The 15,125-nt window shown below is 39.6% G+C and overlaps 1 protein-coding gene across 4 annotated transcripts in view; it reads right to left on the reverse strand.

The window, feature by feature from the left end:
- Positions 1-382: 382 nt before the first annotated feature.
- Positions 383-15,125, reverse strand: part of ANAPC1 (anaphase promoting complex subunit 1) — a 67,551-nt gene continuing 52,808 nt past the window's right edge. For all 4 annotated transcript variants that reach the window (XM_060754477.2, XM_060754476.2, XM_060754475.2 and 1 more), the window contains exons 40-48: positions 14,467-14,584; positions 10,571-10,648; positions 8,882-8,949; positions 7,378-7,516; positions 6,350-6,436; positions 4,703-4,798; positions 3,863-4,061; positions 2,785-2,919; positions 383-798 (exon numbers count right to left, since the gene is read on the reverse strand). In XM_060754477.2, coding sequence (XP_060610460.2) covers positions 683-798; positions 2,785-2,919; positions 3,863-4,061; positions 4,703-4,798; positions 6,350-6,436; positions 7,378-7,516; positions 8,882-8,949; positions 10,571-10,648; positions 14,467-14,584 — 1,036 coding nt within the window. In that variant the 3' untranslated portion in view covers positions 383-682. The remainder of the gene's footprint in view (positions 799-2,784; positions 2,920-3,862; positions 4,062-4,702; positions 4,799-6,349; positions 6,437-7,377; positions 7,517-8,881; positions 8,950-10,570; positions 10,649-14,466; positions 14,585-15,125) is intronic.

Here is a 15,125-nt window from a genome sequence, read left to right on the forward strand (position 1 = left end):
AAAAATATATATTAGCAATGGATGCTTTGCTTGCATATTTGTCTCCCTGTAATAACTTAACAAGATTATTAAACAATATCAAGAAGAGGTTATCCTTTTGAGTGTGTATTTATTCTCTGTTCCCAAGTATTTTTTCTACTGTTTTCCTATCTGCACTAAAAATGCAGAAAATGTTTAAAATAGCGTAAGGTACGGTACCCTCTGCAGAATATTTTGCTTGTTGGCAGCAAGCAAGCTTTGACCTGTGGTTTTTCTCCCCTACCTGAAAATTTTGAACTAGGGCTATCCATTCCTTGTACAGTCATAATAATTTTGTTAAACTAACGAATGATTAACCAAACTCCATTGGTTCAAGTAGCTGTTTACGACAGAGCTGTCAAAATGCTTTCAAGTGGTTTATTTCCAAATGTATAAAAAGTTTTCCCTCTTTTTTTGGTAAACAAGCTTTATTTACAAAAAAGTCAATGTATGAATTTTCACAGGCACGTTGACTGCCTAACAATATATAAACCTCTCTTCTTCATTCTGTAAACATAAAAAAGGAATGAAATTTTATTATGATGTGACTTGGCGAATTTGAAAGCAACGCTGATTTCATTCATGCTCTCTTTCCCTCATTATCGAATACTGGACTGGTACTGATTTGGTCACTTGGTCTTGTCAGGATGCTGGTACTGTCTTGTCATGATACCATGGACTGAGGATTCCCAAGGAGCAAAGGGGCAAGTCTTAACAGAGCACGGACTGGCATTTTCAGTGGTTTGAATTTCAACAGCAAGTCAGAGAAACTTCTTCTACCTAGAAGGATAAAAAGAACTAATAAGCATTTTCCAAACAGAACATCATATGAAACACTGTATTTGGGAAGTATTATTTTTTTATTATTATTATTATCTATTTACAGCATTTACATTCCACCCTTCTCATCCCGCAGGGTACTCAGGGCAGATTACAATGTACACATATATGGCAAACATTCAATGCCAATTAGACATACAACGTATACAATATAGATATACACAGAGACTATTTAACTTTTTCTGGCCACCAGGGGAGCTATTGCTTTCATCGTCCATCTGCGACACTGATGAAGCACTTCCGCATTCCCCGCATGCTTTGCTGGAGTGCTTTTTGCTGGAGTCTTTTTATGGCCTCATAAATTAGTTAAATTAGCCTCCCCACACATAGGTGGTACCTAATTTTCCTACTTGACAGATGCAACTGTCTTTCGGGTTGCAAAGGTCAATAACAAGCTACACAATTGATCGGACACACACTGCGACCCGGGCTGGCTTCGAACTCATGACCTTTTGGTCAGAGTGATCTTAATGCAGCTGACACTCAGCCAGCTGCGCCACAATCCCGGTGCTTTGTATACATGCTTTGGTTAAAAATGTGTATTTCCCAAGTATAAATTCTGGTTAAGAATAGTTTTGTTTCTTACCTATCTGTTGAGGAAAAGATATGACTACCCAAATGTTAGTATTATATAAAGTAAAGGTTACCCCTTGACATTAAGTCTAGTCATGTCCAATTCTGGAGAGTGGTGCCCATCTCAAGCTGAAGAGCTGGAATTGTCTTTAGATGCCTCCAAGGTCATGTGGCCAGCATGACTGCATGGAGTGCCATTATCTTCCTGCTCCTCAGACTCGAACCACTGACCTTTCAATCAGCAAGTTCAGCAGCTCAACGGTTTAACCCGCTGCACCACAGGAGGCTCCTCAGTATTTCATACCTGCTGCCATATACACCTCTACCACATGGGTGGAAATGAAGTGTCTCTGCACCTGGAGGACTATAGCTCCCAGCATTCCTTATCATTGGCTATGGTGGCTGGGGCTACTGGAACTTCAGCTACCAGAACATCTAGAGCAGAGATTTCTAAACTGTGTGTCGTGACATGTTGATGTGTTGCCTGAAGGTAACGAGAAATCAGAGTCTATGCGAAATAAGCAATAAATTATTTAAAAATATAAATGAAAGTAGGTTGTTGTAAGTTTTTTTGGACTATATGACCATGCTCTAGAGGCATTCTCTCCTGACATTTCTCCTGCATCTATGGCAAGCATCCTCAGAGGTAGCCTTTGACAATACATATAAATGAAAGGTTTTCATGAGATGTGTTGTGTTCCCATATATTTTGCTATTGCAATTAAAGTATGTGTCTGTATTCTTATAAGGAGTTGGTTTACCCTGGGGTTTGCTAGTAAAACTGGATTACTGTGTTGCAAAATGATGCATTTCTAGAAAATGTGTCACCAACATGGAATGTTTGGAAAGCTCTGATCTAGAGGATTACAAGACTCCTATCTCTGTCCTACTGAAAGCAACAGTCCATCTGTTTTGTGTTAGCAAATCACATAATTGCGTTGCTGTGAGTTTTCTGGGCTGTATGGCCATGTTCCAGAAGTTGCTTCTGGAACATGGCCATCTAGCCTGGAAAACTCACAGCAACCCAGTGATTCTGGCCATGAAAGCATTCAACAACTCAATAACATAATTGTTGTGTGCCTTCAAGACTTTTCTGACTTATGTCAACCTTAAGGCAACCACATCAAAGGGTTTCTGGGGCTGGCAGTATGTGGCCTGCCAAGGATCATCCAGTGGGTTTTTGTGCCTGAGCAGGAATCCAAGCACAGTCTTCAAAGACTTAGTCCAATGTTCAAACCACAACACCTAATGCAACTGTTTTATTACTGAAGAGCTCAGTGGTAGAACACTTGCACAAGGTCTCAGGTTTTGATCCTGGCATTTCAAAACAGTGTTACAAATTATTTTTTTTACCTTCCAAGCCTCCCGCTAACAGCTGTCCTGGAGTTGGGACAGAATGGTATACGAGGAAGCAGGCCAGCATGCTTAGTTGAGATTCATCAGTAGGCTGTCCACTTAAATAGGAGTGCAAGCAGACATCACCTCCAGCTGCAAAAATCAATACAGATAAGATCTGACCATGACAGTCTTTAACTGAAAGGATTACACAGAATCTGTATTCCTTTTTGTTTTATAAGTTGCCTTGAGTCTCAGTTCTGGGGGCAGTGGTGGGATATAAAATAAAAATTAAGCAAATGATCAATATTATACATAGTAAGGTATTTAAAAAGAGGTTCAAATTATGGTGGGATCAGAATGCATGTTTGGTTTCAAACCTTTGTGGTATAGTATGTACAGTGGAAAAGGTATATGCAAGATTTAAAAGGTTATTTGGGGAAAAGCAATCCTGCTCTTGGTTTACATTATGCTGTCATTCAACAGTGCCATACTTAGAATTATAGAATCATAGAGTTGGAAGAGACTTTGTGGGCCATCCAGTCCAACCCCCTGCCAAGAAGCAGGAAAATCGCATTCAAAGCACCCTCAACAGATGGCCATCCAGCCTCTGCTTGAAAGCCTCCACAAGAAGGAGTGTCCACCACACTCCGGAGCAGAGAGTTCCACTCCTGAACAACTCTCAGTTAGGAAGGTCTTCCTAATGTTCAGGTGGAATCTCCTTTCCTTTAGTTTGAAGCCATTGCTCTGCATCCTAGTCTCCAGGGCAGCAGAAAACAAGCTTGCTCCCTCCTATACATGGCCATCATGTCTCCTCTCAGCCTTCTCTTCTGCAAGCTAAACATGCCCAGCTCATTAAGTCGCTCCTCAAAGGGCTTGCTTTCCAGCTCCTTGTTGTCCACAAGGACTCCAAGATATTTTTCACAGATAGTACTATTGAGCCAGGCATCCCCCATTCTGTATCTTTGCATTTCATTTTTTTCTGCTTAAGTGAAGTATCTTGCATTTGTCACTGTTGAACTTCATTTTGTTCATTTTGGTCCCTATCTCTAATCTCTTAAGATCATTTTGACACCAAAACACTTTCCGCTATTACCTTGCAGCCATTGGTCCAAAGTATTATCGATGGAACATTTCATGACTGGTAAGAACTCTGAGTTCATGAAGAACCCTGGCCGTGATGTTTTCCTCATCCTTTCCTGGTGACTTCTGGAATTAAAAAACTCTAGAACCAGGTTTATCTGCCACAAATCAAAGGTCTCAGACATTTCTCTTTTTTCTAATCTTCTCACAGCCTGGCAGAAAAGGAAAAAGATATGAAATTAGCAGAAAAGGAACACAGAAAGGTTATTCATCATGAGGTAACTGGAATCCTCAGCTAGTATGACTGTCAAATATATCTGGATGGCAATAGACTGCACAAAACTGTTCTGAAGCTATAAAGACTTATTCTATAAAATCCATGTGTATCAGAAATAGCCAGATATTGTTAGGTGAACACTCCCATTGGCTCAAGCTGGCATACTTAATACCAAACGAAGATAGCCATTGCAGTCCAAATCGGAAAGGCCATGGCTTTCTCACTCTGTCATGTAAACAGTCTGTAAAAACAGGTCATGAAATGGTATAAGCTTTGGGTTTGTCTATTATGATTAATTTTTGCAAACTGGAGTTGGAACCAAGATAACTTCAATTGGACATGCATTATCAACTCATGGAAAAGAAAGGTAGAAAATGTCACTGGAAGCTAAAATTTCCTATTAAAAACTGATTATGTAAACTCACCCTTAAAAGCAAACCTTACAAATCATTATTTTAAAAGTATTTTGTACTATGACGAATACACCAAGGAGGTGTTGTTTGATAGAACAATGCAATGGGAGAGGAAAACAGTTGCATCCACAAGCATCTTTACTGAGGAGGGGAAATACTATACCTGATCAATGGCTATGTATGCTGGCAGCATCTCGGGATTCTCTTGAGTCACACACTCATATAAGATAGACGAGAAGAGGCCAAACATTTCCTGTTTCTGAAAAAAAATGTGGATAACTCATAAAGAGCATATCATGCATGTTATCTATTGTATTACCATATTGACATTTTTGTTAAACTTGAGAGGAAACTATTGCCAGTGGGAATGTAATCAAAACTTTGTTTCTTTCTTTTAAACAAAATAATCCACACCAAAGCAGGATTAGGGGCTTTCTAATGTTCATCATAATTGACAATTATAATAAAACTTTATAATAATAAAACTTTATTTATATACCACTCCATCTCCCCAAGGGGGCTCAGAGCGGTTCCCAGGTAACATCACAAAACATACAAAGTAAAACGACATAACCATAAGATTAACAAAACAAAATACAGGGTTAGTCAAAATGCATAGGCCAATAAGCCATTCAATTGAATGGCTTATTGGCCTATGCATTTTGACTAACCCTGTATAAGCATAAAAATTGTCGTCATAACACACATATATTAAAAGTAATCCTGCCTGTTCAAGGCAATTACAAAATTTAAAAGGCCGGGCCAAGATTTGTGCAAGCCCAAAAAATCTAGGAGGCCCGGGAATTAAGTGCAATGCTGTGGCAGGCAACAATAATATTAGGTACGGATCTGTGGCTGTTCATTCCGGGGCCGATTAGAGGAAAGAATCTGGGTAATTAGTAGGAAGAATAAGGCCGTATTCGACAATATGTGGGGCTGAGTTAGAACTAGTCATTTTCAAAGGCTTGTTGAAACCACCAGGTCTTCAACCTCTTACGAAAGGAGGGGAGGAATGGGGGCTGTCTTATTTCCATTTCATGTATAGCATTATTGAAAATACTTTGTGCAATTGCCTTTTGGTTATGTGTATAGCATGTATGCAAAAAAAAAAATGAATTTTGTGTTTAGATTTGGATCCCATCTCAAAGATATCTCATGATGTACATAAATGTAAATAACAGTATTCCAAAATCTGAAAAAAAATCCAAAATCTAAAACCTTTCTGGTCCCAACCATTTTGGACAAATGATATCAAACATGTATCTATCTTTTTAATACCAAAACTAATGAGCCGCAGTGGCACAATGGGTTAAACCCGTGTGCTGGCTGAACTGCTAACCTGAAGATCGGCAGTTCGAATCCGCAAGACGGGTTGAGCTCCTGTCTGTCAGCTCCAGCTTCCCATGCAGGGACATGAGAGAAGCCTCCCACAGGATGATAACACATCTGAGCATCCCTTGAGCAACATCTCTGCAGACGGCCAATTCTCTCACACCAGAAGTGACTTGCAATTTCTCAAGTCGCTTCTGATACGATAAGAAAACCCCCCAAAAACTGTATAAATCACATGACATTCTAGAGCAGTGTATTGTTCACACCTAACTGATCCATCAATCCACCCTTCTGGAATATAACTGCCATGTGTCTTGTCACATATATATAATTTTTAAATGAAAAATGTGTATTAAATTCTTCCAATATTTCAGATCACTATTTTCTTTATACCCATTTAGAAGAGCATCAAACCATTTAAAATCTGTTTCAGATTATCACAGCACAGTCCACCCTCTTTCAGCTGGTTTCAACTTACCTGTCCCATATTTACAGCAGGTTTGCAAAAGTATTCCGCAAATGAAAGCAGTGCGGGATCAGATGTAAAGGCTGAAATTGCTTCTGGCTGAAAATAAATTACCATTTTAATCAAATCATTTGTCACTGTAGGAAACTGCAATCATAAAACTCCAGGAACAGAAGAAGTGACTTAACAAAACATTCTCTCCTGGATATTACTTATTATTTAATTTAGGAGATTTCAAAACAATATTTCAGTAAAAATAACACAAAACAACCAAAAATAAAAACATTAAAATGTCAGTGCAACAAAATCCCATGAAAAAAAGCATAAATCAATTGACCTAGTGTGCCTATCCAAAAGAATAAGAACAAATTTATAGAATAATATAGTAGATTTATAACATGATAAATTTTGCAAAATCTGATTTAACATGTCTTTAGAGACCACGTAATGGCTAATACAAAGAGCAAAAGCACAACAACCCCCCTTTCCCTTTAAAGGACTAGTACTGATTGGAATTTCATTTTATAACTGTTAAATAACTACAATTTTGACTGGAGGTGTTGCATTTTTAGAACTGTTGCAGTGGCTCTCAACCTGGGATCCCCAGATGTTTTTGGCCTACAACTCCCAGAAATCCCAGCCAGTTTACCAGCTGTTAGGATTTCTGGGAGTTGAAGGCCAAAAACATCTGGGGATCCCAGGTTGAGAACCACTGTGTTAGAGAATATGTTATGTATATATAAGAAATATTTACTAGTTGTGCAAGGATATTTAAGTTTGACAACAATTGCTTGCACTTCTCTGACAAAGGACCATGATAATTTAAAAGGTTCAATGTGGATTGAAAAACAGATGGATGCTAATAACGACAACCTCACATTTTTTCTCAATTATCATTCAGCTTTCTAAGGACTGTTTTGTTGCAAAGTATTACCAACACATTAAAAGACACTATTTTTGCTACCATGCCTGGTAGTATTACTGCATGACAGGACATAAGCACTTCTAAGAGCTTCACACAATAGGGGCGCAAGGGCTACCTTAAAAGCACGGGCATCTGCATTCCGGTGAGTGACCGTTTGTGCTAGCAGGCTTCGCCAACCCATTGGATCCTCCTTGTACGAAAGCTGCCCAGCTCTCAATTTTACATACAGGACACCATCTTTTGAAAGAATTGATCTGGGGAAAAAGGGAAGATGGCATGGGAGGATTAACATATTTTTTCAGGTTAACAAACTGAAGACGGTCAAAAAATGGTCTGGTATTTCTGCAGGACTGTGTTGAATGGTGGTAAATATTACAAAATGCCTCCCACTGCTTTAAGGATGAGGAAGAGGTTTGTGTATATATGTGTGTGTGTGTGTTTTTTTTACTTCACTTGTATACAACTTTTCTCATCCCGGGGGGGACTCAAAGTGGTTTCCAACATATTTATGGCAAAATGTAATGCCTCACAAACATATAAAACCTAAAAATAACATATAACTATCAATTAGATCATAACAACATAACAACATTTAGGCAATTAAAACGTGAAGTTAAAAACATATTAATATAAACATCAAAATCACATAATTCAGAAACCATGGTCCAAGGCCATTCCAGATGTCAAATATCAGTTGCACATAATCCCTGATCATTCCTTGTATTGCTTACTCCACAAAGGCTTGGTCCCATAACAAAGGTTTTCCTGAAGGCCAGGAGGGAGGGCGCTGATCTAATTTTGTTGGGGAGTGAGTTCCATAGGTGAGGAGCCACCACTAAGAAAGCCCTGTCTCTCATCCCCACCAGCGAGGGAGGTAGGACCGAGAGCAGGGCCTCTCCGGATGATCTTAACCTCCGAGAGGTTCGTAGAGGGAAGATACGTTCGGACAGGTAAGCTGGGCCAGAATGGTTTAGGGCTTTATAGGCTAAAGCCAGCACTTTGAATTGTGTTTGGTAGCAGACCGGCAGCCAGTTGGTTCATCATCGAACCCAAGGAAGTATACACACATATCTCATTTGGATATGAAACAGACCTAGACCTGCTTCACTCTAGCAATGTGGCTGGATTAGGTTATCTGAGACTACATGCTGGGGACAGATTCTTTGATAGAGGGTTATAAATTAGATGAGAGCTATTTGTCCTTTCTTAAGGAGCCTTAATGTCCATAAACACATAAATAGGCACAACCACAATTATTCAATTTCTTTTACAGAAGGAAAAAGAGAACTATGAGTAAAATAAAGTATATGTAAAAAGAACAGCCGCTTGAAAAAAAAAAGAGAATATTCCAGAAAGCAGCTAACTGACAGAAAGGTCTGAAAGAGACTGGAGGGAAGAACACGAATAGATTCAGCAAAAGGAGGTTGCTCTCTTCAATGCTGGGCCAGACCTAGATGGTTCTGAATAGCTTAATGAGGCACAGAGACCATGAAGAAAAGCAAGGCTTTGCATCAACAAAAGTAGGTATGGCTTCAGTTTGGCCTCCAGAGTTCCTCCTGAGTCAATACAACAGTGTGAATTGTGTTACTATGTACAGTAAGTAGTAAGGATCAACTTACTTTAAATGCTGTGTCCCTTTGCTTAAATCAATCAGTAGTTCCCAGTATCGAGGACCTTTCACCCTGATCTGGAAATGTAAAAATATGTCAGTTACACATAAAATTATACATACTGGGTAATATTCCAACAAACCATAGATAACATTATGTAACAACTTTTGAAAAGTTTTCTGTTCCTGGTTTGAAAGTGTTATGCCTGTTTAATTGTGTGGTACTTTGAAAGTAGTTGTTATACCCCAGAAACCTCATTTTTGTGGCTGCCACAAACTATGTTGAATTGGTTGAAGCTCTATAAGAAAAACTAGAGCAATAAAGTGCTACGGGATGTCCCGCAAAAGGCAAAGTTTTTGAAGTTTAATAAACGTTTTCTATATTTTTATGATAAAACCAATTTGTAAACAACATTCATAACCCAGAAACAATAATCATGTTACATAGTGTAATGCAACTTTTTTTCAAACGCACATACATTTTTCAAATCCACAAGCACCCACTTCCATCAGTCGCCATCAAATTTCCTGTAAAGCACTGAACACAGACAAATTCACTCTCCTGGCCAGGGGGAGTCTAAATCTGTGCCCCAAAAGCTTGTTGTGGAGAAAAAAAGTTTCACTCTCATCTGTACACGTTCAGAAATGCTTTCCTCAAAAATAAGAGGAATTGAAGTCACTTGAACCTTTTGTCATTATGAATTAAAACTTTAAATTGGGATAGATAAATACAAAATAAGCAAGTAAATAAATAAACAAAATATTTTTATGTTGGTACTCTATATAAGATAAAGGTAAAGGTTTTCCCTGACATTAAGTCTAGTCGAGTCCGACACTGGGGGGGGGGAGGGGGTAGTGCCCATCTCAATTTCTAAGCTGAAGAGCTGGCGTTGTCCATATTCGCCTTCTAGGTCACATGGCCAGCAAGACTGCATGGAGCGCCGTTACCTTCCCGCCAGAGCAGTACCTATTGATCTATTCACATCTACATGTCTTCGAACTGCTAGATTGGCAGGAGAAGGGGCTAACAGCAGGAGCTCATCCTGCACCCCAGATTCGAACCACCAACATTTCAGTCAGCAAGTTCAGCAGCTAAGCTGTTTAACCCACTGCACCATCAGGGGCTCCATATAAAGAAAGATGTATTTCTCTCCTACTATGCAGCTATTTCTATCCAACTGCAACTTGACACAAACCATGAATAAAAATTAGCTGCAGAAGAGGAACAAACCAGCCAAAAATATTCCCAGTTCTCACCACTTCCTCTTACCCCCATATATTAACCCAGCCATATTTATACATGCACCTTGTGATCTAGTTTGCAAGAAGATATGCTAAATGTAGCATACACAAAGCCTATTAAGCAGGGCCTGAAGTGGTTTATACCAATGCCATCACCTATAAGCAATGATTAGAATGAGTTTCATTTAAAGAATTAATGTGCTAGTATACAAGGTAGAGCTAAACTTAATTAGCAATAAGTAAATTCAAAGCAGGTTCCATGCTGCTTAAAAACTATTATCTGAATTGTCTGGAATCAATTTTTCCTTCTCACTAGAAAGATGCAACAAAGGATTAGAAAACTCACTAAGACTTTCATTAATTAGCAAGATGCTTATTCAAACCCTATGTCAAGTATTTCTTTTCAATAAACTACTTAATTTACACCTGCAGCCTCTAATCAAAATTCTATATATACCTGCTTCAACAAATGAAGTTCAGGGAGAAGAGTGGGTGCCATGGGTTCTTCGGTCGTTTCTTCATACCACTGGGTTCCCTTTTGAGAATATAAACAAACAAAAAAATAGCCCAGATTATTCTGACACATAGTGGGGAAAAATATGTTTGAAATAGCAACCATCTCAAGCTTCTGTTAGTGATTTGTTATGTATATAATTTCTTACTGTATTGTATATGTGTATATTGGTTTGCAGTTTTTCTTTAACTCTTTGTTGTGGGAGGGGCTGCAGACCATGTGACCAGGTCTGGTCTTGTTCAGGATTCAGACTTCATTTTAGGAACAGTATGCTTAGAGACTTCAGTAGAAACAACTGTATGCTTTAGACTTCAGTAGGAACAGTGTGCTTAGACTCCATTGGACTTTTGGACTAGACAGATGCTCTATTAGATTCTCAGAACAGAGAGATGCTTTAGATTATGCACTGTTGATTATAAGAAAGATGCCCTGTGTTATTTACACAAACTACTTCAAATTCTACCTGTAACTGGACTGATAAGCAAAGTACCTGTATGCTGAATGCATGAAGTTGTGAGTAAGCCAGCTATGTTACTTTTAAAGAAGTCAGCTATTTTTTGTTTCTTGGAAGCATGGTTTAAAGGCAAATAAATTGTGGGGGGGGGGGGGGTAGATGCTTTTGGACAACTAAAAGAACACTTCTGAAACTTCGCTGTATATATGTGTTTTTGTACATTGGCATATCTTTTTCCCTAACAGTTCAAAGACATACCTAAGTACATCAGTTTAACAACTGAGAAACCTAGTTGCCTTGCATGAATGCTGATGAATGCAATTTTCCCAAAAAGATTATGACTCTAACAGGTCATGCTTTTACCAAGAGGTTATGGCATCATTTCTCAAATGGTTGTGACTTCTAACAAGATCATGCCTTTCCAAAGATCATAAAGTCTCCAAAAGGTTCTGGAGATTTCCATTTTCCAAAAATATATACAAAAATATATATTTAGATTAATTTCTCCCAATTATGTGGAACAGCAATACCTACTGCTCCCAGCCACCATGGGCTTTGTTCTATTTATTTATTTATCGTGTCAGGGACAACCAGACCACTGTATTACATTTCTAATAGAACAAAACAAACAAACAGATAAAAAAACACAAAAGTTTGCAAGCTTGGTAGGTGATTAAATGTCCTTTAACCAGTATCTGGCCACTTGGAGTGCCTCTGGTGTTGCCACAAGGTCCTCCATTGTGCATGTAGCAGGGCTCAGGTTGCATTGCAGCAGGTGGTCAGTGGTTTGCTCTTCTCCACACTCGCATGTCATGGATTCCACTTTGTAGCCCCATTTCTTAAGGTTGGCTCTGCATCTCGTGGTGCCAGAGCGCAGTCTGTTCAGCTTTGTTCTGTTGGCTGGGAATGATAGAGGGCACCATCCAAAACATCCAGAAGGCACTGAATTTGGGATGGACTGATTTAGGAATACATCTGTTTTCAAAATGAACTAAAAGCTAACTCTGTATATCAAAAGATTCATCAAGTGCTTTTAAATGGATTCAATCCTAACTCAAATAAAATAACTGAATTAAATATTACTAAAGTTGAGAATCAGTGTGATGTAGTGGTCTATACGATGTACCAGTCATCGCTAATAGTCAACATGGATTTATCAAAAACAAGTCATGCCAGACTAATCTGATCTCTTTCTTCAATAGAGCTACAAGCTGGGTAGATGCGGGGAATGCCGTGGATGTAGCGTACCTGGACTTCAGTAAGGCCTTCGACAAGGTCCCCCATGACCTTCTGGCAAGGAAACTAGTCTAATGTGGGCTAGGCAAAACTACGGTGAGGTGGATCTGTAATTGGTTAAGTGGACGAACACAGAGAGTGCTCACTAATGCTTCCTCTTCATCTTGGAAAGAAGTGACAAGTGGAGTGCCGCAGGGTTCCGTCCTGGGCCCGGTCCTGTTCAACATCTTTATTAACGACTTAGATGAAGGGCTAGAAGGCATGATCATCAAGTTTGCAGACGACACCAAATTGGGAGGGATAGCCAATAGTCCAGAGGACAGGAGCAGAATTCAAAACGATCTTGACAGATTAGAGAGATGGGCCAAAACTAACAAAATGAAGTTCAACAGTGACAAATGCAAGATACTCCACTTTGGCAGAAAAAATGAAATGCAAAGATACAGAATGGGGGACGCCTGGCTCGAGAGCAGTACATGTGAAAAAGATCTTGGAGTCCTCGTGGACAACAAGTTAAACATGAGCCAACAATGTGATGTGGCGGCAAAAAAAGCCAATGGGATTTTGGCATGCATCAATAGGAGCATAGTGACTAGATCTAAGGAAGTAATGCTACCCCTCTATTCTGCTTTGGTTAGACCACATCTGGAATATTGTGTCCAATTCTGGGCACCACAATTCAAGAGAGATATTGACAAGCTGGAATGTGTCCAGAGGAGGGCGACTAAAATGATCAAGGGTCTGGAGAACAAGCCCTATGAGGAGCGGCTTAGGGAACTGGGCATGTTTAGCCTGAAGAAGAGAAGGCTGAGAGGAGATATGATAGCCATGTATAAATATGTGAGAGGAAGCCACAGGGAGGAGGGAACAAGCTTGTTTTCTGCTTCCTTGGAGACTAGGACGCGGAACAATGGCTTCAAACTACAAGAGAGGAGATTCCATCTGAACATTAGGAAGAACTTCCTGACTGTGAGAGCCGTTCAGCAGTGGAACTCTCTGCTCCGGAGTGTGGTGGAGGCTCCTTCTTTGGAAGCTTTTAAGCAGAGGCTGGATGGTCATCTGTCAGGGGTGATTTGAATGCAATATTCCTGCTTCTTGGCAGGGGGTTGGACTGGATGGCCCATGAGGTCTCTTCCAACTCTTTGATTCTATGATTCTATGTACCAGAAGTCTATGTGACAAATCATCACTCAATCATGTACACCCACTGAGCATCTTCAGGAAAGTCATACTCTCTCAGCCTAAGAAGGCGGCAATTGCCTCTGAAAAAAATTGCCAGGAAAACCCTATAAAAGGGTTGCCATAAGTTAGGGCTGATCTGAACACATAACAGCAGCAAACAATCAAGGTTCCCCATGAGAAGGCAAGCCCGAGATGCTGGGACTAAGCTTTTGTCACGTTCACTGCACAAGAAAATGCTGAGCTGCATTTTCAGATATTCTCTTTCTACAGAGCTATTTTGTTGTTGTTTATTCATTCAGTCACTTGAGACACTTCGTGGCCTCATGGACCAGCCTATGCCAGAGCTCCCTGTCAGCCGTGGCCATCCCCCAGCTCCTTCAAGATCAAGCCAGACACTTCAAGGATACCATCCATCCATCTTGCCCTTGGTCAGCCCCTCTTTCTTTTTCCTTCCATTTTTCCCAGCATCATTATGTTCTCCAAGCTTTCATGTCCTCTCATTATGTAGCCAAAGTACTTCATCTACAGAGCTATACACTCTCATATTCAGATGGAGGTGGGTAGTGAAGATTATTTTGTGTTCTCTCTAAACTCAGCACAGAAGATCATTCTAAAAGGTATTCTTAAAAATCCAAGAAGACTAAGTATCTCTACTATTCCTTGCATTCCTTTAACTAATAGTTAAGAACGAGAATGATCCAGGTCCAGCACACCAAACAGCCAAGGTAACCTGAACTACTACGAATGAACTATTTAGGAAGACTCTGTTCTACTCTGTAGAATGAATGTAGTTTGATAGCACTTTAACTTCCATAGAACAATGCTATGGGAGATGTGCTTTCAAATTTACTTAGCCTTCTCTCGCCAAAAATTGTCAAACTGTGTGAATTCAACTATGGAGATGTGCCCACAATCTACCCCCAAGTTTCTTCCAAAAATGTCATTCTGCCCCACAAAATCTACCAACCTTGTAGGTGACCTCTAGCAGCGCATAGCAAGGGGTTTCTGTATCCACATCTACAGGAACGAGAAGTCTGGGCTCTGCTGCCAGAACATATAGATGACGCAAGGCTTGAAGGTGATATCTGCATAAAAAGACTATAGATTAGGGAATGCCTCTTTCCATATTAGCTTACCTGCCTTTTGCAGTCAAATAGATCAAATCCTGCTTAGGAATTCTACCCATCAAAAGCAAAACTTGTTGTGAGGCAAGGCCTTCTTGGTTGTGGCCTTGGTTCTGTAGTACTCCCCCCCCCCCCCCCCCAATATCTGACTGTGGTTATGGGTACTGAGAAAAGGCATACGGATGCGTTTTTATTCAGGAAAGTTTCTAAACATCCCCCCCCCCTTAAATTCTGGAGTTTATTAAAAGCAACCAGATGGAGACTTGTTCAGGGACCTCTGTGTGCACATGTACATTTTATATTTTCCTGCAGTTACTTTGTTTTGATGTAACAAGAAATAGTGATAAGAGAAAAGATGGTCAAGTTGCCCCATCCCTGCTGAACATTTGATATGGAACCAAGATTTTGGGCTTGAAAACAATATTATATTTTTAATTGTGTATTTTTACAAATTTTGTATTTTTGGAACTACATTTTTAAAAATGGTTTTGAGTATATCTGT

Source organism: Anolis sagrei, chromosome 1, assembly GCF_037176765.1.
Source record: "Anolis sagrei isolate rAnoSag1 chromosome 1, rAnoSag1.mat, whole genome shotgun sequence".
In the NCBI taxonomy this organism is placed as follows: Eukaryota; Metazoa; Chordata; class Lepidosauria; order Squamata; family Dactyloidae; genus Anolis; species Anolis sagrei.